Source organism: Xiphias gladius, chromosome 21, assembly GCF_016859285.1.
Source record: "Xiphias gladius isolate SHS-SW01 ecotype Sanya breed wild chromosome 21, ASM1685928v1, whole genome shotgun sequence".
Classification (NCBI taxonomy): domain Eukaryota; kingdom Metazoa; phylum Chordata; class Actinopteri; order Istiophoriformes; family Xiphiidae; genus Xiphias; species Xiphias gladius.
This window is the reverse complement of record NC_053420.1, coordinates 17,415,444-17,442,671: the sequence shown is the minus strand read 5'-3', so window position 1 is coordinate 17,442,671 and position 27,228 is coordinate 17,415,444. Positions and strand designations below refer to the sequence as shown.

The window sequence follows — 27,228 nt, the reverse complement described above, 5'->3', positions numbered from 1 at the left end:
TACAACAGACCTTAAAACAAGAAGATACAAGCAAGAGAAAAAATATATAAACAAAATTTGGATTAAAATTACAAGCAGCAACAGAAAACTGGATATTGACCTGGACATTGGCTAGAAGTCAAAATTATGTTTGCATCTGCTTATGTCTACTTTTAAACAAAATTGTGTCCAAAATTTTGATAGATGGAAAAAAATTCCTTAGCACACCAAACAGTGTGGAAGAAAATTATTTAAGTATTGATTTCATAGTCTTCTCACCACTGAGGTAACCTGATGAAATAGAGGACAGGACTGCAAAATATGTTAAAATACGCAACATTTATTCATACCATGACACAAGCAAACAGTGCACCTTCTGAAAATGACAAAGAAATTCCGGAGAGGAATTTGCATAAAAATAATTTCTTGATAAAGTTGAAAGTCAGTATAAAGTTTATTGGTAATGATTTGGTCCGTGAGAGATCTTTCTTTCTCTCTCCTACCCCATCCTCCATCCTTCCTTATGTTTTACGCCGCCGTTTTCCCAGAACAGGCGATGAAGCTGCATTGTCTCCTCTGGAGCTGGATGTTCGCTTTTGGACTAAGGACCTCTCTGTGTCTCTATGAAAGAATATTTTCAGAGAATACCTTTTAGTGTTCTGTAAATGGAGAACAGAAATATCCAACATTTCTTGTAACAATCAACAATGATGTCATGAACATTTTGCTTAACTAAATGCATGCAACAGGAAAAGTAACAAATAGTGGTTGAGGTACCCGTCTTTGAAATGCCCTTATTTCAAAGCAAAAGCTAATCTGACCAGGTGCAACACACCCTTTGCCGCACTGCTCTGCACTAATGATATGCACCAGGTGCTTGGCTTCTGCACGCAATATATCAAAACTAAAAAAGCTTACAGTAGTAAATTACCTAATGATCATGATGTTCACTCTTGGAATGAGCATCAGCTATGAGCCTCAGAGGACTGTCTCAAAGCCATAAAGACTATGCATTATTTTAATCAATCGACAGTAGTCGGTGAAAACCAGGCCTTCTTAAACTTGCCTTCTTTTCTCACGCCAACAGACCTAGATGCATATGTTAAGAAATCTCAAATTACAAATTTGAGAGGATGAGGGAAACCTTACAATTTAATACTTCTGGTCAGGACTCTGCCAAAGTGCTTCCTTTAACCATTACCATTTCTGTTGAATTAAAAGGACCGCCTATTTGCCTGCAGTTGCCTCTATGTAACCAGCAGTTCGTACAGTCAATTAATACCAAAATCCTTTACTTTGACCAACTAACTCAAAGGAGATACTATAAATTCGGCAGCCTGCAATCAATTAATGGGAAAGGGAGGGAGGTGTATAGCCTGAGTCCGCTCATACTTGATTATTATGCTGTTGAAGTTACAGAAATATAATTTCGACTAACTTGAGCAACAGACTGTTTGAGACTATTCCAGGAAGTACATTAAAATAAAAAAATAAAAAAAGTATAAATATATAATTTAAAATACTAACAAATGCCAAAAATCCATCTGATCATTCAACAGCCAGATTGTTGTTCTTTCTGGCAATTAACAAAGTGTTTAACATAAATTCTAACATTTGTCAAGAGTGACCAATTTGAAATAATAGTACTCCATTCTGCCCTCGAAAAAACAACCTTCTCCTGATAGTAGTGGTGGTCGTACATACACAGCTTTAAGTATATGCACTAATACAGACTCGTAATGTTAACCTCTGATAATGCATTGTCTCTAATGATAAGTTGAATCTTAGTTAAATCTGTCACATGTCACTAATCTATAAGGCTTTACACAATTTTGGGAAATGTAAGATTTTTGTTCAAAAAAACAGTTATTTGAATAAAAGAGATGAACATTACATTTTTATTATGCAATATTGAATACATCAATGAATATCATCTCTCATGGACAGTAAGATAATGCTATGATCATCACAATCCAAATTCCATCCCTTCACTAAACTACTAAGCACTACAGTGAAACGAATTGCCAAAGATCTTGTCAAAATCCTGTTGTATTACTTTACAATGTGTGAGAGGTAAAAACAGAGCACATTACTGACACACTGTTAGCAATTCCCTTAAAGTAAAGTGTCTGCACCTTTTTTTTTTTTTTTTTTAAAACATGAATTCTAATGGTGGAAGATGATGCATATTATAGTATTTCATTTATTTTCCTGAGATTATTTTTTAATCTGTACTTACATTTAGTTAGTATAACAAGAAAATACACTGTGAGAATTACCTGTTTTTACGTTGAAGGAAGCGTTACTGTTTTCAGAGGAACACATCTGGACTGAGCGCTAAATACCTATAAATAAATCATTTTCCTTTTATGGATTATCTATGGCCACACCAGTATTCTTTTCCACCATGTGATCCTGGTTTGGCTCCAGAGCTCAGCATGTAGTGTTAAATTACAGCCTCATTACTGAAGCACCTCTGACACAAACTGGTGGACACACTGAGATCTCCTCCATAAGACATGCTCAGATAAAATGGCCAAGAAACCAAAGGGGAGCCCTAAAGGTCTTGCATGTGGAACCACTTACAGCTTCAGTGAAGGGCTCACTTCAGCTGATTGTACCATGTATGTATATCACCCTCCAGCCGGTGACAAGGTCCTATGTCTCTTTATCTTGACTCTATGCACTGGAAAAACAAAATTCCAGCACTGGAATTTGGGTCAGAAGTCCATATTTGGGTAGCAGAAGAATGGGGGGATGTCTAAGTATATTGGATTATCGGTAAGCAGTCAGATGGCCTTTGCACAAAGTGTGGATCAGGACTAAAACAAACAACAGTTAAATTGTCATTTTTGCCAGAGTCCAACAAAGGCTGTTTGATGGAGATTAAGAATCGGCTGATAGAAAGAAAATTTCATTTCACACTTGTTACAAAAACAGATTTGGCTTCCGTACATTGAATTGATGAAGCATTTCATGGTCCAACTACTAGTGTACTATGATTATATTCAGCGCAAAGTGCTGTTGGTTTGGAAAGAGATGAAAAGCAGAGTCTAGATTATCCCCAATAAACACTGTGAAATGACATTTAGATGCATGTTCTTCTGGTGTTTTATCAACAGTGTGAAATGTCCCTGAAACAAACTTAAATGTGTGTGGGTAACGATAAAATTTTATTTAAACCACAATGTACTGCAGACTACTGCATGATTTTTTTTGGTAGCATCATTTGACAACATGAAAAATAATCAAGGACTGCAATATGTCATGTATTAGCATTAAAAACATAATTTAGTGGGCACTAGTGGACATGGCTTGAACCAGAACAACAATCTGAACTGGTTCAGAAAGTTTATTTAAAGGTTTACCATGATTAATCACTTTAGTTTGTTATTTTTTACTTGTCCAGCTTATGAAAAGTTTTAGTTTAATAGCACAAGGCGGCACCAGCAACCAAAATAAGAGGGAGGGAAATTGCAATGCTGTGTAGGCAAAGCAGCACCACTCTGTGAACTAAAGGTTATGATTCTGTGTCTTAGTGCTTGGCTTGCGAGTGATTGAGTTACCAAAATCTTTTGACAGAGATGACAGCAGTAATAGCACAGTAACAAAATTATTGAGGGAGTAGAAAAAAAAAAAAAAAAAAAAAAAAAAAATCAGATAAAAAAGAATGTATGTATTCGGAGAACAGTTTTCCAAATGCAGAATATATGGTCTGAAAATTTTGCCCAGTTGTCCCAGCTATAATTGGTTCAAAATATGACCACCACTACCCCTGGACAATTACATTTATTGCTGATAAAACTCAGTTTCTGACAAACAGTTTAACTGGATAAAATCACCTTGCCAGGGATGTTAAGTTGTCAAAACAATCACTAGGAGCTCAGGGACACTAACTCCAAGTAAAACTGTCCACTATTTGCTAACACTTTCTTGGCAGGAGTAACTCAGTGAGCAGTGCTAAACTTGCTGAAGGAAAATCAAGGAAATGTAACCATATACAGTAAAATCCTTTTTTTTGTGTTTTTTCTTAAATCATCTTCAGTCTTAACCAGAACATTCCTTTCCCCTGATGAGAATACAAATCGCGGCTAAAACACACTGGCAGATATATTCATAATATGGAACCAATTTAAGACTGAGCTACTGTACTTGTCTGCTCGAAGAAAACAGAGCATACACTCAAAAAAATCCTTTGACTTCTAACACAGATTGCTGGATAGACAAAACAGTGGAATATTATTCATTTGCTTCGATGACATGCTAGGATTAAAAATGGGTCTAGAAATGTAATTCAGACATCCACAGGACCGACCCATATTCAGACCAGGGATCCACTTTCGGAACAGATTATAACTACAGATAAAGAGCCCTATTTTACTGAGAGTGCGGGTTGCAGCACAGATAGTTTGGGGATACATAATGCATTCATTTTTATGTTTTCCGGTGCAAAGCTCACTGACAGTACGTGCGTATGCCTCAAACACACTGTCAATAAATAAATAAATAAATAAATAAATAAATAATTTGAAAAAAATCAATTTGAAAAATGGACAGCAATCCTGACAGCAACTGTATGCCAATACCCAGTCTATTCAAAACTGCAATCACTTGTAATGGCAAATGGTAAACAGAATGTGATGACAGCACTGTACCAAACATCTTTAGGTAGCACAGTAAAAAAAAAAAAAAAAATTAAAAAAATTTTTACATTTAATTTCTAGACTGTAGCAATGACAGAAGAAACACTTACTCAAGTTTTCTGGCAGGCTCTGGACCAAAGATATCAGAAATAGAACTGTAAGGGAAGAAAGGGGAAGAGGAGGGAAAGAAAAGGAGAAGATGTCATTTACAGAGATTAACTGATTTGCTGTTTCAATTTAACAAAAAAAAGAAATTACTGAAATTACTGCGCTGGCTTGTACCTGAATAACTGCACTGAAGGTTAGCTGTGTCTAAACAGACTGTGATGCTCTGCAATATTTTAGACTCATATGAGCAGATGTTTTTACTGTATTTTACACACATTTTACAGACCCAGTTGCCAGTGACAAAGCCAAGCTACTGCCAAAATCAACTATAGGCCAAAACATTGTTATGGATCTAGATGTTACTTCAAGAGGAGTAAAAATCTGGATATCCGGTTTTTTACACTACCAAGGGCCAAAATGGATCCTTGTTTCTCTGCCTGACTTCTAGCTATAGGCTATTGCGTGAGGTTGCCTCAGGCAAACACTCTAAAACAACTGATTTGAAGATCTTCCCACTTTTGCTGTTTAAAGCTATAATATCTGCTTACAAATGATATGAAATTTGGCAATAAAGCAATAAGAATGATTTTTAAGCATATGAAAGACACACCCCTACCATCCTGGTGGTTATACTTTAGTACTATTGTGATTTTAAACTGCGGAGAAACATTTGGTGGGGGGGGGGGGTGGAGAAAAAAAAAAATTATATTCAAGTGTTTAATGGCTTAAAAGAAAAAAGAAAATAACAAAATAAACTGCAAAAAAGTGATTAGTTGCATCCACTCAGTCTAGTAAACCTGGTGTGCAAATTAAGAGCACAATGTAACTTGCGGAGTTTACAAAAAATATCTTCTATCATTATGCATTCATATTATCAAAACTATGTTTATGTTTATCAAAACAAAAGATATAATTTCTTTATAGAACAGCACAAAAACCAGAGATTCCCAATCAAAGAATGAGAAATGAATTGGACCGACAACACCACCATAGTAGCGGTTAAATGCAGCAGATTACCATTTAAATTCAACATACAGGCTTCAAAAGGTGCAAGTTATGCTTGCATGGTATTGGTGCATAAAATAAAATGCAAAACAGTGTCAGGCCTGACAAATTATTAGTGAAAAAGAAGATTGAAATGAAGGTCTTACTAGATACAAAGAAAAAAAAAAGGTTTGTGGTGAAAAGTATAATCTAACCTGACCTCTGATCCACCACTTATCAAACACCATGCGATACTCAATGTTCAGCATGCAGGTTAATCCAAGCAGGACATACCGAATGATTGAAAGAGACACATTTTAAGGTTGACTCTTTGCCACCACAGAGCTAGTCCTAATGAATCCTTAAACAGAGAGGGTTTGGGCAGAAGAGAGGACATATCCTTTTATGCAACAGATGATACACCCTTTTCATATACATTCCAAGACTTCCTGTTTTCACGGAAATGACTTTTAACACCTGCCAGAAAACACATATGAACCTGTGGCATTCAGGTGTTGGTTATACACTTAATGTTTAAATTATTAGGTGTGGTCTCACACGTATGACGTAGCCGTATCAAAAATGTCGTATACAAAAAAAATTAAACAAAATCAAAGGGCTGTCATAGCTGCTGGAAGTGGGGGTTTCCCCTGGAGAGCTGCAGTCGTTTAAGGTTGTCTCAAAATACATTATTGTTGGTCTTACACACGTTTTAGCAAGCACTGGAATTTCCTCTTTGGAATTGCCATAGAACACTTCTACAGGCTGCAATAAGTAAATACTGATAGTAGTAGTAAAAAGGAAAAAAAAAAAAAAAAAAAGCTATATCAGTAGCGTATTTCTGCAAATCTTAAAAACAGCAGTAAAGCCACTTTCAAACTGAAATGCTCCCAAAGCTTTGATTGTTTCTGGTGTTTTGTTTTGTTTTTGTTTTTTTTAAACCATTCCTCTGCTATAAACTGAAACTAACTTAATTTGGTCCTTATCTGATTGCTGGTAATTATTAAATTTAAAGCAGCTGATAATCCTCTTAAAACCCAGGTAGCAGGAACACTCAGACAACACGTGGCCTGATTTTAAGATACAAAAACATGATTCTGTAGATTGGTCAGGAAATATTCCTACAGTACCATAAAGTGGGTGTAAATTTATTGCATGCAGCTTTTCGTTGCTGCTCTTAGAGATTAAAGACATACTTTGAGTCCTTCCATAAAAGCCACTATACAAAGTTTAAAAAAAACAGGTCCTTGATATAGAAATATGGTAACACTTAACGTTAAGTCCACCTCCTTAGCATTTATAAGCAGTATACAAACATTTAATAAATGGTTTATAATACACTGAAATGTAGCTGCATGCAGTTATAAGAAAATGTTTAAGTTTAATAATGTACAGTATTTGTAAATAAGTATAACTTTTCCTATGAAGACATTTTTTGTTATCACAACTGTGTCTTACTATATTATCCTTCATTATCTGTTTATAAACAAGCCACCGTGTATGGGTGTCCACAGGGGGAGTTAGTTGTTAACAACAGCAGTCGTTATTGTAACATCCAGTTGCCAGAGTTGCATTGTGCCAAGGGCAACTACATCCTAATTGAGTTGTGATGGCTGAGGAGATGGACATGGCTGTACTGCAAAAATTCACTTTCTCCTCAACAACTTAAAGACAAGGCAGGAAAGTTTCTCAGGCTACATCAGTGAAGCAGGGCTTGATTCAACATTTTTCTGTTTCCAGTTTTTTGACATCTGTTTACAACTAATTTTAAAAGTGAGCCACATGTCATTCCTGTAATATGCACTCAAAGGAAGTTGCGTGATACATTACTTAAGTATAAAGAGCCCAACCAAATCACCCTCTGCGATATGAACAAACAAGGACTGTCGGATTCCTGTAGCACTCTGTTGACAGCACAGACAAGAGCCTATCCATGTCAGTTTTAATGGTGCAATGAAGGAGCTTGTCTGGTTTCCCCACATGTAGAATTTTGGCTGCAGAGCTCTATTCGAAGAGAGGGAGTGATCTTCGCCGTTTGTAATCACTAGTGCAGTGCCTGCTCAAAATGAGCATGTTTTCTAATTAATAGTTCAATATTTGATTTAATCATCATCATATTTCCAGATCACCACTGTGTTATGATGATACTACTACTACTACTACTACTACTACTACTACTACTACTACTACTACTACTACTACTACTACTACTACTACTACCCCTATTTGTCAAATACCTGATCAGAAAATATTGGACCACAAATTCAAAAGGATTGCTGTGACATATACACTCACTTGCCAATTTATTAGGTACTCCTAGATAAAACTAATGCAGTATCCCTTCATGAGGATGTTCAGTTTTTATATAATCTGTTTGAAAGAAATGTTGATTTATTTTAATGGTCATTTTGGAGGATGTAAGTTGTGGTGCAGTTTTATCTAGGTATACCTAATAAACTTGTAAATGAATGCAGATTAATTTAAATCACTGTGTGTCATAGTAACCATCTGCCTGAACTGGAGAAGCAGTATTTTTACTGCAGAACTTTACTTAAAACGGGTATGATATGGATTTATTTCATCACTGGAGTAATACGCAGTTAAGACAATCACAGATTTTTCCAGATATATTTTTGCATCAGTAAGGAAAATATTTGAAAGGATTTAACATTAGTTTAAGCCATTTTCTCATTCATACATGGCCATTCAAGGAAAAAGAAAATATACGAAGGCCGAATAACAACATTAGATGACGCATGGTGTAACATTACAATACCATAACAGTAGTGGCGCATAAATGACTTTTTCCGCCTGTTAATAATCGTTATATATCGTGGGTGTGGATAAAAAGTAAACAAAATGGTGCTGTCTTGCTGTTGATGTGCCTTAGAGAAAACACTCCAGGATGCTTTCACTTCGAGTGACCGGTTGTACTGTTGTAATAAGCCATTTCCAATTAGCAGAGCTTGGGTCTCTGTCTAAAATACTCCCACACTTTAGATGATCCTGTGAGAGTTTTGTGGCTGCAATTTGTTTTCTGGGGAATCCATGCTTTGACCAGGCGCAGCGACGTGCCATTGTCCTAATCGATGACATCGTTTATATGGATGAGTCGCTTCAGCCCTAACCAACTGTTGTTTAATATTTCTCTTTTTATGTTTCTCGAAAACTGCTCAACCAAAAACATTCACAGTGGACACTGCACTTCCTTGGGTCCTCAACAAAACACGTGAAATTTGAAGTTGACTGGATGAGCAGCTGTCGAGAAAATTAAAGGACACACAGACAGTGATTCCTCCATTTATAGATAGATATTGAAACTACTACTCACACTGCAAACCTGTGTGATTTCACACAAATGCTCTTCATACCTGATTATGGGGGAAAGAGACCGGAAAAATAGCAAACGATCTGTTTAGAACTTGTTCGTAAACTTAGGCTTTCTAAATACAAAATTACAAAAAGAAAAGTGACACCTAATCATCAGCATTCAACCCACAACTTTTAAACAGAATACACATATTTGCACCTGAATTAGAAATATGCAACAAACAACCTTAGGGTTTTCAAGAAAATGTTCCAACAAAAAAAAATTTCATTAAAATATCAGATGTAAAAAATAAGTCCTCCTTTGATAACAGGTAGGGTATACCTCCCTACAGTGTCACAACACAACAAAGTTAAGTGACTGTAGGAGGAGAGCATAAAGGCTGAGAATGTAAAAGGTCTTTGGTGTGTGAAAGTAAGTGATCCAGCTGAGAATATTCAAGGTTCAAACAGAAATCTTCAGTATTATACTGTGCATGATTCAGATGCATTACTTTTTCTCTCTTTTTTAAAACCAAGGATCTATTGCCAATAGAAGGATGTCAAGCAGCTAAGCTCATACTGTCTATCCATTGCACTGCACAAGTGTGCACGCTGTCATTTTATGATTACCCCAAAACAATATAAATTATTTTTTACGAAACAAATTGCTCTCATGTGAACATGATACAATGTGAGTTCCAGTTTAATGGTTGCCTGTACTTATCCGATATGCTCAAAAATCTCAACATACAGAGGTTCAATGTCAGACTTTGTCATTCCAAGTGAAGCCTTGCTGTCACCTTTGACTAAATTTCATCTACAAAAGGATTGTTGTTCTACTGCACTGCAGTATGTTCTCCTAGCTGGATCTGCTGGTTCTCCTAGTGTGCTTGTTATCAGTTACATGAGAGATGTAAAGATTTTAGGGTCAGGAATTGGCAGCATTAAATATTTAATTCATGTGCAGACTGAGTATGTGTTGTGAGTAAATATTTACCATACTGCAACATTACACTATTGTAGTTTAGGTTCATTTTTTAATACTCGACTATTTACAACAGCTAACTGACACTTTTGTTTATATTCTATATCATAAGTTAAATGTTTAATGAGACGAAGTGTTTTTTCTTAGTGTTATTTGCTGGGCTATCATAGCATTCCTACAGGTTGTGAAGAGACAGACGTCCAGGCGAAACAGTTTGTCTTCTTTATATAACGTGTTTACACCTGAATGCAATTACCTCAGATTGGTTTACCACGATAATTGCCATTACCATGATGGAGTTTATGAGCAATGATAATTAAATATTAAATTAATCAGAGATGATTACAATGCTGTCCATTCAAAAGTGGCTTGAAAATAAATGGTATCATATCTCTATAATAAAGATTAAAGTTTTTAACAGAAATAAGAAATGTTTGAGGTTCATAGTAATCTTTAATCATCACCACTGTGAAATTATACTTACTCATATCCGAGCTGTATGAATTTAATTGTCTCAACATTTTGTCTATACAGGGAACAACACTTGACAGCAAGCTTTGAGGGTGTGTGTTATCTACAACTCACCTGCTGATGGACACATCGCTGTTAGTGGGGCTGGGTGACAATTCAGTCCCTCTCGCTGATGGCTCCTCGTCACCGTGTCCATCTTCTACCTTTGTCACTAAGCAGCTCTTTGAATCTGCAACTTGACCTGAAGGATGCAAAAATATACAGCGCATTAAGGAAATATTCAGAGCACTTCACCCTTTTCATGTTTTGCTATGTTGCAGCCTTATGCTAAAATAAAAAATAAAAAAAACAAATTTTAAATTTTAACTAATGGGAGGCACCTGAGCTAAATTTCAAGTGTCATAGCAAAAGGTCTGAATACCTACGTCAATGTGATATTTACATTTTTCCTTTTTAATACATTTACGAATAATTCTAAGATTCTGTTTTCCCTTTGTTGTTACATGGTATTGAGTGAAAAAAAAAGTGAAGGGCTCTGTAAAACTTTCCGAATGTTCTGTAGATCATCGTGTCAGACATCAGTGGAAAAATTACCTGTCAAAAGGGGCATTGCCTAACAACCTAATCTCCTTTGGACACAAGATTTTCACATTATCTCATGTAAAAGCAGATTTCAGGTCCTTTGGTACTACTTTGCGTGACTTTTTATTTGCATCGTGCATTCAAATGAGCGACATGCAACCTTATTAATTCATTTGTTTAGCCGATATAAATCCCACTTAATTTATATGCTGATAAAACATTGTTGATGAACTGGAAAAAAATTACCAATGAAACTGAAAAAATATATTAAAAAACATGTCAATGATATTCAAGACTAAAAATCACTGTTATAAATCACCAACATGAGAAATAATCTAAAAACTGTTGTAGGTTCTTTTGTGTTGTTCTAACTCTTTCCACCAGACACTCCTCACCATCTTTGGACTTCCTCTTTAACATTTGGTAAATTGTTCTCTGCATTTCCACTTGTTCCCAAAACAAACCAACATTCATTACAATTACTGTCATATCTTTATCCACCTTTGCCTGATGCACACAACAGTGGAGTGCATAGTCATTTTGTGAATTTGGGAAGAATGGAACAATAAATTGAGTACAATTTACGCACAAAACTCTCCCACACACACACAACCAGCAGGGAGTCACAACAGCTCTGTCAAGCCTCATTGCATGGCTTATTTTGCATTCTGCTAAAGAATAAATTTGTCATAAAGCAATTTATTTGTAATAGTTTCACAATAGGAATTGTTGTTTTGTAAAGACACAGGGTGAGCTTGCCACAGCTGGGTATCACTGGGAGCAGGTGACTTTTGTTAAAGGGTACCAGAGTCTTAAAGGTTTCCTATGGCTATTATTGTTGTGTGTATATTTTGTCCCTTGAGAAAGGTAATGAGTGTTGCAGTACCTGCAGAGGGCGTCTGTTCTACATCCTCTCCCTCCACAACAACTTCCTGTTTGATACGAGTCTGCTTGGTGGTCTCTAGGCGACCCCGGACCTGGGCAATCAGGCGGGAAAAGTCGCTGTTGTGCTGCTTCCCTGTGGGCAAAATAGACTATATGGTGGAACATGTACAGAGTTTCAATGGCCTGGGTGTAGTAACATTATGCAACAGTATCCGAGGTATGCACTACTTGTCAATGAGCTTTATGCAAAACTACATCCTACCATTTAAGGTTAGCGTTAAATAGTTGTTAATAATATAAAGTTGACTAGATGCTTTTTAAAGAAAGAAGGAACCCAACCCATAAATAGGCCACTGTATGTTTGGGAAATCGTGTATTAATATTTATAGTAAACGCACTAATCTTTCTCAGTGAGAGAACAATATCTGACACATCAGGCAAATCAGATTAATATTTGACTTGGAAATGACAAGTTCCAACCTTGAAAAGATTTGGAAAAAATACAAGGTTTTATTCATGAGCCTCAGTATTTTAAGTAAAATATCAGAGATGCATGCTCCAAAATGAGGTCACCATGGCAATAAATTCCTTTTACTACTCGGGTGGAAGCCAAACACTCATTGAAAAAAGGGCAACGTTTTTGTTGCTTCTAGTTACCATAATTAACCGCAGCAGAATTAATTTCCCTTGGAGGCCTCAATGCTTAATGTTTGGAACTGCATGAGTTGTTACCCTGGCAACAGCTAACTTCATGAGGTCTATATGTGTTTAAATTAAATGTTTCCATTTAAGCTTCCATAATCAGCTAGGGGTTCGTTTTCAAATATTAAAAAAAAAAAAAAAAAAATCCACCTTTTCCATTGACATACGGAAAACCTAACATATTGAATACATCTTTATTTTATTTTATTTTTTAATTTAAAAGACAAATCTGCAATCTAGTTACAATAACATTTGCCAGCACAACTCCAGTCAGAACACTCTTTTTTTCCAATGGCAACAATTGGGAAGCCCATACAGTACACAGAATCAAACTTGTCAGAGGCTGGTCTGAAATGGCAGGATTTTCAGGATTTCCTTGCAGTTACACTGGGTTATGAGCACATTTTCTGAATAACCAGTAACTGTCTGGATGAACACTAAGAGAACACGTTGCCACATTAAGAAAAGGCTGCAAGTGGTGGGTTTGGTGTCTGCATGCATGCCTGTTGCTTTCCCCTTCCTATCTGCTCAGTCACCATTCCCCTTGCTGGCAGAGTGAGTCATCCACATCCTCCTCTGATAAATCAAGAGGTTATCACACCAGCGCAGCTATTTATAGAATCCTCCTCCTGTGAGTCACAACAATTTTTCAGCCACTTTTAAAACTTAGCTCTACAGAGTTATTCCCAACAGGCTTTTCATCTTGTTCAACTATATCAACAGACTTCGGATAATGTTCTATAATGCTGCTCTTCCTGCTTGACCACTGTGCATTGAGGATAGAAACACAGACCTGGTCCAGATTTCTGTGCAACTATATTTCTCTGAGTGAGTAGCTATCAGCTAACTGCAAATGGGGAAAATTAAAAAAAAAAAATTTAAATCTTAGAAACGTAAACAGCCACGTAACCGTACAAGTCATAATAAAAAAAACTCTTGGGTATTATTTACACTAAGGTAAAATCTCATCAGTTTTACATTTTCATCCCACCCCTTGCTGCTAAATTTGTCAAATAAGACAGCAATTCTAACTGTTTCTGTTCCTGGTAATGGGTTGTGGAAGGTACAGTATATGAGGCTGGCTCCAAATGGAAGGCTTCTAGACTGATAAGATTGAGATTACAGCTGGGTGACACACTGAATATGTAAAATCGTAATGATGCTGTTGGAGACACAAAAGTACGTAATATTGTGAATATTGCCTATTCAGTTTCCAGAATGGTCTCTACTTCTCCACTGCAATGCCTTGCAACCATTACTCAACTTTGACAAAAAACACATCTCGCAGTGTGATGGATTACCTCTCAAGCAAGACTGAGGTCTCTACTAGTAGATTTTCCTACCGAACTAGCTGCCTAGAAGTGGAAAGAATAAATCCCTTGATCAGTCTGAAAGCCTATGGTCTGCTTTCAAAAAATGTCAGATGTCAGATAAGACTTTTAAAACCTTTGTGGTCCAAGATTGCATCCGGCATTGTTCTGTAAGCAAATAATCCAGTGGGATTTTTTTTTTCTTATTTTAAATGGCCATTTAATAGTTTGACTGACATATTCCAACAGATGATTCAAATCATCAAACAGGGTTTCCAACAGTATTGTCATGGGCCATCTCACCTGAAAGAAAGACCAACTACACAATCATCCGATGAAATTATTACACTTTTATGTAATAAATGCACTACAGCCCTACATAAGGCATGGAATTCATTAAAAAAGTACATCAAAAAGCAAAATCAAAAACAAAAAGATGAAATTTTAACAGAAATAAAAAAAATGAGTCAACATAAAAGTAATAAACGTTATAGTGTACTTTCAAAAAGGTTGTAATAGGTAGATGGAGATAGTGTAGTAGATGGTAAATTTTAAATAATGCAAGAATGTTTGTATATGCACTGTTATTCTGTGTATGTCTGATTAGTTTAATAAAAGCTTTTTAGTCATAATTATGGTTATATATGAGATATTTCTTTTTGAAGCTGGTTAAAGATGCCTTAAATATTGAGATATACTGTGTAACAAAAATGAAAAGCTTAGTTATTTCCCCTAATTGAGACAAGTTAAGGTAAGTCAATATCAGCATTGCCTGTTTTTTATTGACTTGCCTTGTCTTAAAAGGTGGGGAACCCAAAATGATTCACAGTTGCACACCCACTCCAACATATGGACTCGATAGTGCAGCTTTCCTAGATTCCTTCAAGAGCCTTAGTGTGTACCACTCTACTGTGTACCAGTAGAAATGGGGGGGGGGAAATCAAACCAAAGTGTTTTCCATTATTAGTTTCTCTCTTTTTAGGTGCTGTAAAATATATGGTGAAAAAAAAAAAAAAAAAAAAAGGAGAAAGAAACGTTTCGAACACAAAATTGGTCCTTTCAACTTGAGTTTAAAAATAAATTCATATGCTTTAGAGAAGTGGTCCATCTCTCTGAGGTAACAAGATTTTGCATTTCTTTTAGTCTGATGTGTTTTCATGCAACTTATGTCGACATTTTGGTCTCTCTTTTACACAACACGGCATTCATACGTTTTTGGAACTGAACCACAGTTATGGATACAGTCTGGTTATGGTCTGCATTATCTGACATTAGTGAGTGCCCTGCATAGGAGGAGGGAAAATTGGAATTAATTTTGAAATTTTATTGACAGCATTGAGTAAACTTTTTTTAAAATCACTGCTTTGTGTGTACAGAATTTCTTTGGTACCTTTTGTTGTGTTTGTACACGTGACGAAGGCATTATGATATTACTTATACACTTTGCTATATTCTTTATAAACCATTAAACAGTAGTAGAGAAAGCCTGACTAGTTTGTTTCGTTTATCTTTCTTCAAAGATTTTTTTTTCCACAAGTACAGAATTCTAACTAGTTATTTTTTGTCATGCAGCAGACAGTATAAGCATGCTTTAGTTAAAGTCATTACACTGCATTCAAATAACAACTTTTAACAGAAGATGTAACATTATGCCAAGCAAGTTCATCAGTTGACCTTTGTCGCTGCATTTATAGCAGTCAGCTTGGTGAGTCAGACCCTAATGTGTGAGAATTAATAGTTAAGGTGCTCCTAGGAAAGGAGGGGGAAAAAAAAAAAAAAAACACTCACTATAATTTGAATGCATCTCATCAATTTCCTCCTCAGTCTGTTTCTTTGTGAAAACCATGACCTACAAGAGGTTTGAATGGAAAAAAATATATAAATTAACCATCAATGAAAAAATAAATACTATATTACAACAATATTTGCTTTGCAATTGCTCCATGTCATGTTGGTTAAAGCCAGCAATTTAGAACTGCTTTATTACTGTGATCAAAATGTCCTTAAAAAGTAGCCTGTGAATTTTTTTATTACAATTCAAGTTCTCAAAACATCCCATTAAGTGGTTACTACGTACAGGTTTGGCTTTCCCCTGAAGTTGGTTCCTGATCTTCTCGTTGGCCTCCAGCTCTTTGGCAATATCTCCGGCTGTTGACAGAGGAAAGAAAAATCTTTAGCAATCTTGAGATCACAAATATTGCTTGTTACATGAATTGTGCTATTGAACACATTAAAAGGTTTTGACCCACTGTCACTTTCAAAAACTGAGGCACTCCTGGAGATGCCAGTAAGGAAAACAACAACCTGTAAGATCAAACGTGTCAGTCCATACATCCTACTGTATATGTTCATATGTTACCTATGGGAGAATAACTTCTATGTGTATGTAAAAAAATTTTTGTCCTCAAATGTAAATCCAAGCTGGATGTGCATTGCTGTGAATGGAGAGATCCAAGTTGGTACAATCCGATTTTGGTGGGTTGCTTGTTCATCTTTGGCTTTGGGTACACATTTGCTGGTACATTTACTGATATCTACAGAACTTTTTGCTGAGCATATTGCTTTGAGATATGTGGAATTTTTCACTAGGTGGTGCAAAACTGAGAGAGCTGTATTGTGAAAACACGGTAAGCATACATTACAGTGGGCAAGTCAACACATTTCCGCAGTTTTTTTACACTGCATAAGTGTGCTAGAACAACACAATGGTGGAATTTTAAAATCCAACTTGTTTCATTAGCTCCAGTGATGCATACACTTCATTAACATAAAAGCCAGTAGCACACGTTTCATTAGTAATCCTACTCACTCATGACAACAAACGTGAAATAATTTAGTTAATTACAGCATCACCCTTGTGGTATAATAGACCAAATATCCTCACCTGATTTTGGGTTTAGGGAATCACACTGGGCATTGTATATGTGGACAAACTCCTGGTGTCTTTTGATAAGCTGGTCTCGAGAACCCTGCATTGAGAGGTGGCATTCCTTCAGCCTCCTCTTTAGCTCCTGCATGGAAAGTAGGTTGTACACCAGTTTGGCCATTGGACGCCTCGCATTGCCAAGGGAGCTGCAACAGTCAGGCTGAATAGTTTATTTCAGTAATCACCAGATATAGCTTGATAATCCCTGTCGTAGGTATAGGTTTGCTCAGCAGTAATAAATTTCTGTGACTGTACCATCTTCCTTTTGGACATCATAAGTGGAAAAGAATGATGGAACTCCCATTTTAATCAAATATATCACACAGTGGTTACATTACCTGCGCTCATGACATAATTATATTAACAGATAGGGGTTGTCATGTTTCAGCCTGGTTTTATGATCCGTCCCTGTTTTAATCCCTAGAGCTGTCCAAATTGGCTAAAAACGACGTTTGATTAATCCTCCCAGAAAAAAAAAAACAAAACAAAAAAAACACAGGTTTGAACCATTCGAATATCTATTTTTGTGCATTATGTCCATAAGAGGGCAAACCAAAACAACAAGAGACGTAATTACTTGGGTGCATATTGTCTAGATGTGCCCTCAGGTTGCTAGTGCTGGCATGGTAGACTAATTGTAGCTTAAATAGCTTGCATACACCTTCATCACGAGGTTCCACAATTTTGCCGTCTACTGACCAAAATCCAAAGTATTTCCAAATGGGGCTTCTTAGATTGCTTGGGGTGCAGATCACCCTCTCTGTGGCCGAGCTGGGTTGTTAACTCATTACCATTATTACCACATGGCAGTTGTTGAGTTATTTGCTGGTTTCAGCTTTACCTACATTTCATTTGCAAGCAGTGAAAGTGACTCTGTGTGACTCCTGTCTGTCATGTAGTGCATCCAGTGCAGCGGCCCAGGCCCATACCACACTGCAATTTATCTTTAAGACATCAAGTTCTACTCAGGATTAAGTGTTTTGCACTGCTACAAAAATATGACCATTCATGACAAAACCAGTCATTAATCATCGTGATAAACCAAGTTTCAGAGGCCAGTTGCAAGGATCGGTCTCTCAAATTATGTCACAGACCCTTTCTTCAGCAAAATATGTAGCCAGGTCGATTGTAATAGTACAAACCTAGAAATAACTAATTGTAATTGTATAATTACTGGACTTCAGCCATTTTAAGCAAACAATATTTGATTAACACTTAGTGATCATCTTCCTCCTAGTTTACCCAAAAATAAAAACACTCCACTTCTTAGGAAGTGGAAAAAACAGATAGTAGAAAAAGTGCACCCATTAAGTCAATTGACAGTACACCCTAATGTGTATATTGTGAAGATCTGCTGTTAATAAAATGTGTACATACATTATTGTGCAAAAGTTTTAGGCGCTTAACAAGTTTAGATTTTCATCATCCACCATGCAATACCATCAGGGAAGCATCTGACTGGTCCCAAATTCATTCTGTAGCATGACAACAAACCCAAACATCTTCAATGAAAAGAAAAACAAATGGTCCTGTAACAGATGGTCTGGCCCCCACAGAGCCCTGATCTCACCGTGATGGAGTCAGTCTGGAATTAGCCCACATGAAGAGACAGAAGACACTGAGCCAGCCTGAATCCACGGAGGAACTGTAGCAAGTTCTCCAAGATGCTTGGAACAACCTACCTGCTAAGTACCTTGACAAACTGTGTGCCTGTGTCTACCTGGGAGGAATGGTGCTGTTTTAAAGGCAAAGCATTGCTTTGATTTAGGTCTTTTTTTCTGTTCACTACACTCAGTATGAGATCAATTAATAAATACATTTTTTTCTTGGCATTATTTTGAAAGCAACTTTACTACTTCTTTTACTCACTTCTCACTCCTTCACTTCTAGTGCCTAAAACTTTTGCACAGCACCAAACTATGTTTCTTGGAAGCTACACTACAAATGTATGTGGTTCCATTCCCAAACCGTCACACAATCCCTGGATAGACACATCATGAATAAGTCTGTAAGCAAGTTTCAGGGACACAGAGCTGTCATTTAAGTGAGCAGTTAAGTGGGTATTTTACCTTCTCAAGCTTTCTTTCTTCTCTCCACTGCTAAGACATGTGTCCAGATGCTTGTTGATAAACTGCTGTGACACACTGACAGAACACACAGGGCACTCCACTGCAAAAAGATACACAAGAGGACATTATTAGCAACTCATTAAAATAATAAATCAGTTTTTGGTGATGAGTCGAAATACAAATTATATCCAAATCAAACCACTCCCTTGGCTACACCTAATCAGAGACAGTTTATATAGCATACCATTAACGAAAGAAAGAAAAAAGTTGTTATAACACCAGAATGCCTTCATTTATTATTCAAATGAAACAAATGAGGAACTGATCCTAAACAAGGTAACAGTAATCTCACAGGAACACCTACTGACTAACACCAAAAAAATGTAACAATCCTTTCCCCATTAACTATAAATGTTAACACTGATAACTTTCAAATGTATACAATCAATTTTTAAAAAGTTAAAAAATTGCTTGAACCTTGTTTGAAAAAGGGGAATCCCTAATATCCCACATGTCAGATTGTGAATGTACTGACAAAAGTTTTTCAAAAAACAGTCCCCGTTCACAACTCCATCGCCACAAAAACAACTTTGACACAGAAGTAGCGATGGTTTGTCGATCAGTGTTATGGATTTCGTATACCAGGCAAAATTAAAGATTCTGCAAATTGTTTTTTTTTGTTTTGTTTTTTTTTAAACGATATGGAGGTCACACCACTCTGGGTGTCAAGTGTCTTCCTGGTTAATTTGGGGACACAAGGAGAGGGTCCTAACGAGATTTAATGGTGGGTTGCAGAGGTGAAATGACAACAATTAAACCAGTTCTGCCTTTGGTGCAGAGTATTTGAACTATAACTTTGAGTTTCAAAAAATGTACATGTACATTAATGTAACAGAAGAATTGTTGCCTTCAGACAACAAATATTTCCAGACAAAGTAAGACACATGCTTACTTCTTTTATGTTAAAGTGCCAGAAAAGCTTAATGTTGTGAGATTGTGAATTTGTGAGAGAAATAACAAGTCAGATAGATGGGGTGTGTCATACTCGATGATGCAGAGTTCTTAACGTACAGGTAGAAAAAGCGTCACCTTTAATCACCGGCTTTATGTCTTTTGATGGTGACGAGGAATGTGCCATCTCAACCCCGGTGCTGATACTGTGCAAAACTGTGTCCTCTTGTTTGACTGACATCAAACACTGGACAGATGCCTCCTCCACAGCCATCGGCTCTTCCTTCACAGCCACTGGACGTTGAGCAGTTGGTGAATGTAGGTCGGCGTCATTTGCACTGTGGGTGCGTGCATTGTGTATTTTTCCCCACTCAACAGAACCACCTAAGTGGGTTTCTTTTGTGGGAGATATTTTGGGCCTCTTTTGGAAAAAGTGACTCAGAACGGAGCTGTTAGACTTCTGGCGCCGCTCTTTCGGAGTTTTACATTTGACAGCTGAAGACGGGGTCTTTGGCGATATTGGAGGAGAGTCAAAGTTTGCTTTTGACAACTGCTGCCTAGAAAAAGAAGAAAGGCAAAGTGCATGTGAATGAAAACGTGAGCAGCATATGATTTAGACATGCAGGCAGTCATGTCCCTTTGAAGTTTTAATACACTCTGATACATACAGTAGCATCTTCTGTTTCTTGCACAAATTATCTACCTAAAAAACACTTATCACAACAAAAATTTATAATTACAATCAGTATATTATGTATGATAATAGACTTGAGGTCCTCTTAAAAAACATATTGAGTCCATTAAAAAGAGAAGAGCAGTATGTGCCAATAAATACTTATGACAGTAATGTGAGCCCTTTGATGTTAAACTGTACCTGCACAATTATCTCGGTCATTTTCTACTGAGCGAGAAAAAGCAGAAGCTTTGGCCATAGTCGTGGAAATGTGGAAGGCAAAAAGATTGCAGTAGGGTCATTACTTGGTAATAAAATGGAACAAATGAGGTGTGTGATGTTCCGCTTTCCATATTTAAAACTTACTTATGCTCACTGTCCCTATTAAAAGCAAATTCATGCACATGCACACACGTTATAAACTTTTTATTGCCACAAATTATTTTGAATTATCTAAGCGTAGTATATTTTGAAAAGGTAAGCAAAAAAAAAAAAAAAAAAAGATGTATGAAAAAGTATCTAAACCAGTTGCACAGGTAAAAGTTGCTGGTTTCATATATCTAATATTTCCCCTTCTGTAAATGTAGATCCAATTGTTTATGCACTGTTACTCAACACAACCTGGATAATTTAATGTACTATCACCTTACGTTATAGCCATTAGTTGTAACGATTTCTGCCTCATTTGAGCAGACACATTTTTTCCATCACTTTAGTATGTCAAATGGTTCTAAATTGTACTGTACCCACGTAGTTTACTAGCTGTTGCCATAGAAATGACACCAGAGAAAAGAGATAAGCAGGCTAAAAAATTTAGAGTTGTAGTATATATCTACAATACTTTGTTCAAAATTAGTAACAAAAAATTACACCATAGTTACACTGTGCCAGTTGATCATGATTCAGACTACTATGACAATTTTGTTACCTCTCCTCTATGTGAATTCATGTTTTGTCTGTAGTGTGTAAATGATGGGAACATGCAGCTAGGGCAAGTTTGCTAAAGGTGACAAAAACTCTACGCATTACAGTTCAATGTGATTGTATCCACAATTCACTATTCAGCAGCATGTCGGAGACATAATTAATGGACCAGGTCTTTCCAGGAGATAATAATGAAAAAGATTCAAAGTGTTTGCAATGAATGCAAACCAATGCTTTTAAACATCACTAATTAAGACTAAACGAGGCACGAAACAAAAAGAATTGCATCAAATGAGTTACACGAAATAAAAAGTCAGATTTTAAGAAATATATCACCATTCATTCATGGAATACTTTGAGGGAATAAACGCAGGAGTTTAGGCATTTAGTTAGTTTTCGAAAATCTCAATCTTCTACCTGTAGTAACCAAAAGAGCCAAAATGAGTCACTACCATCTACTTAAAATTACTCACACTGACTGAATTAAATTGTCCCATGATATTGATTCTCAATACAATGTGAAGAATAAACCTTTTATAATTCGAACTGAATGTTAAGTGGAAGGACCGCTACTACAGCACTTTTAAAAGATGGATGTTAGTGAACTTTAACTAATGCACATGATTGTTGACCCACTCCTTTGGACACCCTCTGTGACATACAATTTCACAGTGTGACTGCTTTGTCCACTGGATGTACAATGTAAAGTATCATCAACTATTCAAATCTAAAAGGGATTTTAAAAATATAGCACTTTAATAACAATGACAATGTGTATCAAAATGTGTTTTACCTCATTGTATTTCATACACAAATAAAATGTAACAATGAATAAGTAAAAAAAATAAATAAATAAAAAATGCATAGACTACAGCTGTTAAGAGGTATGAAGACACTGGTCCATTACAAAAGAAAACTGCTAAGTTCAAGAAAACAACATGTACTGTACCCACAACAGATACAGTACAGGTGGTTAAATAAATTTAATAGCAGTGTATGTGATGTGTCAACGTACAAGATCCACTTCTACCTAAGTGAATATGTTTTCTGAGTGAGAGAAGAGACTACTTGGTAGCTGGTTACTGCAATGTTATAAACGTGTGACAATGCTAGAGAAAAAGGCTTCTAGTCTAATAGCGGTAACTAAGTGCCATTGGCCAACAGCTACCTAGTACAGTGAGAAATGTGAGTGACCCATGAAGGGAGCAATCCACAAACACATGCTATGAAGTCTACAACAGAGACAGACCTTAAATTTGATATATTTATTTCACAGAAAAGGAACAAATTCTTAAACTAAATTTTTTGAGACAAGTCTATTGCTACATACCAACAACACTCTATGAATCCCATTTTTCAGACGCTCAATGCTAGACAACAGGAAATTGAAAGACAGAGGAAAGAGCAGCTGTGCAACCCACCCATTTGCAACAGTGATGAAAATCTGATGGTCTACAGTTTGAAGGGAGACCTTTCAGAGGGTTGATAACGTGGAGGTGATTGATGGAAGGGAGAAACATCATGGCTTACTGAACAATAACAGCACTCAGACATTATATCAACATCAGCCCAGACACTGATGAAACACTTCAGATCTCAGTTTGACAGTTTTTTTAAATGTATTTTTCAGGCACAATGCCCACTGATGAAAAGAAACTGAGCCAGATTTCATCTAGCAGGCTTCTTTTCATCTCTTTCTTGGAAAAATGCAATAATGCACCTTAAAACATGGACCACTCAAAAAAAACTGTTCATAGACCATTGTCTATTTCTGCAATAGAAAGAGTAAAGCAAAATATACACCTCTAAGGAGAAGTCTGTTCTTTTGTCATTTTATACTGGGTTTTTCTTCATTTAAAAAAAAAAAAAAAAAAAAAAAGACTGGCAGGAATATAATGGGAAAAAACATAACGAGAGTTTATGATTTTTATGATTATGTAATGTTTATGATAATGTAAAGATCTTTATTTGAACAACGCTTGACCCACCCCCATCTATATCCTGCTGCTGTTGTAACGATGCAAATGTTCCCCCCTGGGATAAATAAAATTCATCCGATCTTCATTTTATGACCCTAAACCAACAGGTTTTAATAAACCCAGGGACGGTGGTGACGTACTGTACCCTGATGTTGTAAATTTCAGATTTCTTCTCTTTACAAAATAATTGCCACAGCACAGGAAAACACCCTAACATTTATCAGGCTGCCTAAACAACCCATGCGGCCAGTGCCTCTCAATTTTGAATTTTCTTTCACTGTGGTAACTGTCACTGGGGGAAAAAACTCAAATCTGAAGTAAAAAGAAGTATGCTTTAGACCAGCTCTGGATACGGCTGTCTACATCCTGTTATAATGAAAAAATATCAGCCCCAAAGCTACTCAACACTCACATACATGTGTACAAGGAGAACCTTGAATGACATCCGCTGATGAAAACAAAATCCCCATTTGATTTACAGAATATCCTTAAATCAGAGGCAGATTACTGTTGGGTAATTATAAGTGTTTCTCCAATGCTGGTAAATTGAAGTAAACTGAAATTGGTTCCATTGTGGACATACTGTAATCTTGTCAATAATAATGGGATCCCCTAAAATCACCACAGCAATCGTTTTTCTCTTCAGTTCTTAGAAACATGATGATACAAATTGGACAGGTGCTCAGGTGGTGCGCATGTGTGTATGGTGAAGGGGTTTTACATGGATTGTATCTTATTTCCTGATCTGGCATTTTCAATATTCTTTTCGTCTACCTCTAAAGGCAAAAGAATTAAAAGTAATCACACTAAAAATAGATACTGTATGCTGCTGTCAAGAGAAATTGCTTAGATCCTTGTTCTCTGTTTGTACTGTTTTGAAAAAGGCCACAAAATACTTTACTTGGTAGAACGTGATGATAAACAAAAGAGCTATTCCTCACGAAGGACCAACAAGCCAGTAACTATCTAACTCCATGTTTGCTAACTTGTTTATGGGGACAAATCTGGTGAGGGCAATATGCCGATACCAAAACAGCATTTTATTCCCTATATGTGTTGAATTATGCAATCCATTGCCTATATTTAAATACTTTCTACCATTTACCCTGATAAATGTAATACTGTTTTGAAAAACGGTTACTGGTGATGCAGTGTACATTCAGGTAACTTTGCAGAGATACTTTTTAGACATACATCTGTTTACTGGTAATCATCTACAAAGTGTTGTGCAGTTACCTTGCAGCTTGAAAGTTTATGACCAAGTCATCCAATAAACGGTTGTTTCTTAGATCTTGTTCTGTTGCTTGCTAAGAATGGGAGGAAGCGAGATATGAAGGAAACATACATCCTTTATCAAACTAATACAATTAATTACAGATGACGGCCTCAGAATGTGCCATCCTTATTGAAGTTATGACCCTAATGATTATGCATATGAAACTTGGGAGTATAATTATGCATTCAAATCAATTCCATACTTACTGTATTGCAAACTGGACACTGTAACTTGTAGGAAAGAAATTTTCTGATGCACAATGAGCAAACTGTAGGATGAAATGCAAACAGAATTTAGTTCATCTGTTAGGCAAAAGGCAGATAATTTCCTCTCTTTCATCAAAGTTGTTAGTATCGATTTGGATTGAACAATATATGTAAAAAAATTCTCTCATTTAGTTCACAACTGTATTCAGTTCACATCTAATGAGGGCCTAGTTTGGCTCAATTACAGCCACTGATTTGAGAATCTCCAGCCTATGGGTGCACTCATATCCAACACAAAGCGAAATTCAGACACAAAAAAAGCATGCATAGTCTATAGAGACAAAAATAATTAGGCAAAGATGCATGCACCTAAGATTAACTCGTTTCAAGTTAAGCAGGGAGATCAAAGTTATTATCGCAGAGACAACAGTAGGATCCTGGATCCAGAGGGACTGTATGGGTCTCTTGCTCAAGGTTATAACGATACCAAAGCTAACAAATTTGTACAAGTAGCTAACATACACACACATATGGGAAAACACGCCACTCATTTGAAAATACACCCATTATCATTCAATGGCTCTTACTGCACTAAATTGAATTTCAAAACTACCATTTGGACAGTATTTTTTCAAAAGGATCTCAGTTGCATTTTGCTTGTTTATATAAGTCGCTTTATGGTCTTGCCTTCATATACGCCTCCCTTTGTTAAACTTATAAGACTAATTAGCACCAGGTCTGCTCAAGAAAACGCTCAACTTGTTACTTACAGTTGTGAGAGCATTTTGTCATCATTGAAATATTGAGGAAGTCGAAGCAAATTGGACACCGAAGCAGGGCATCGACATTCTGTAGATGAGAAAAACCACAGTGATCAAACACTGATCATGAAACAACTCAACTATTAGCCAACGAAATTTTAAACCAAAAACTGTGGAAAATAAAGTGGCCTGGCATTAATACATTTTCCATATATTGAAAACATGGCAGGTTGGAAGCATGAAATTTAACAATAAAGTCTATGAATAACTACCTTTTCAGTAAAACTAAGCTAGTTTACACTTACTCAACAGAGTAGCTGCATTTTTAACTCATATTTTATTCAAATATTTTATAATCAAAATAACTTTTATTTCAGTTTAACAAAATCAAATCATAATGTTGCTTAATGGCTGGTACGCAAAGTTTCCATTGTAGAGTTGGTGATTTCCCTGTAGGAAACTTGGCCATGAAATTGGCAAACAGTTTTACACACATTGCTATAGTGGGAAATTACTTCTTAAAACCCATCCATACCCTATAGAGTACAAGGTGACTGGAGGTTGCACAAGTCATAGTGAGTGGCACTACCCAGGTAAGTCTCTTCTCATGTGATCAGATGTCTATATGGCGTGTTTCACAACGTCCTGCACTTGGTTCACTGTCACGTTACATATTGTACAGGATCCCGAAATAACTTGGCGTTACCCGATAAGACCTCTAGCTATGCATGTTTAGGTAATTGTTTGTTTCAGCAGGGTAGCAAACACGTTTAAGACTGTTCCGTTAAACGTGCGTTAAACGTTAAATAAAGTTAGACATTCTGATTGGACAGAGTTCCAATTTCACACTGTGTGCTATGATCAATATTAACTGTGATAACTTAACTAACGTTACTACATCAGTAGCTCTACTCACAATGTGTCTGTTGCACTGTAGCTATAAGGTTAGCTAAGGTTACATTGGCAACTATTAGCACGCCATTCAGTTGTACATGAAAGATCTGGATGAATAACAATTAAATGTATATTTATCAAACGTTAAATTGCTTTAGAGTGGTGACGTTACTCGTTGGATAACGTCTGTGGGTATTCCATGGATGTAGCTGTTGGGGTTTTCATTTAGCTAAGGGCTAGTAGCCGGCATGTTAGCAAAAGAGGTACATTTAACAATAAATTTAAAACTTACTTTCAGACATGCAAGGCCAGGCGGTAAATCCGCTTCAACCTGAAACGCCATGTCTAATGAACAAAAAAGCAGCTATTTGAGAAAGTCCCAAAACTTTTAGTTTCAGCAGTCTCTGACCAAAGTCCCGCTCGAAGGGATGCAGGGCGCCTCCGACGTCACTTGACAACTTCCGCTGAGTGAGGGTTTCAGATTTGAATCGGTGCAATTTAAATGGCTCTGATGTGATTTGTTCATTTGTACAGCAGATGTACACAAAGCATCCACAGGCGGGACCATGCATGTGTAGCTGCATTAGGACTCTCACTCATTAAGTGTTTCT

General features: G+C 36.5%; 1 protein-coding gene across 1 annotated transcript; it reads right to left on the bottom strand.

Moving 5' to 3' along the window:
- Positions 1–299: 299 nt before the first annotated feature.
- Positions 300–27,094, bottom strand: rad18 (RAD18 E3 ubiquitin protein ligase). The gene is made up of 13 exons (XM_040158513.1): positions 26,910–27,094; positions 25,733–25,811; positions 24,963–25,024; positions 24,717–24,787; positions 20,043–20,461; positions 18,954–19,053; positions 16,843–17,030; positions 16,036–16,106; positions 15,747–15,807; positions 11,948–12,079; positions 10,594–10,720; positions 4,733–4,777; positions 300–600 (listed from the first exon to the last, which is right to left on the bottom strand). Exons 1-13 carry the CDS (start codon positions 26,958–26,960, stop codon positions 501–503), a joined length of 1,506 nt encoding a protein of 501 aa, XP_040014447.1. The 5' UTR covers positions 26,961–27,094; the 3' UTR covers positions 300–500.
- Positions 27,095–27,228: the final 134 nt, after the last annotated feature.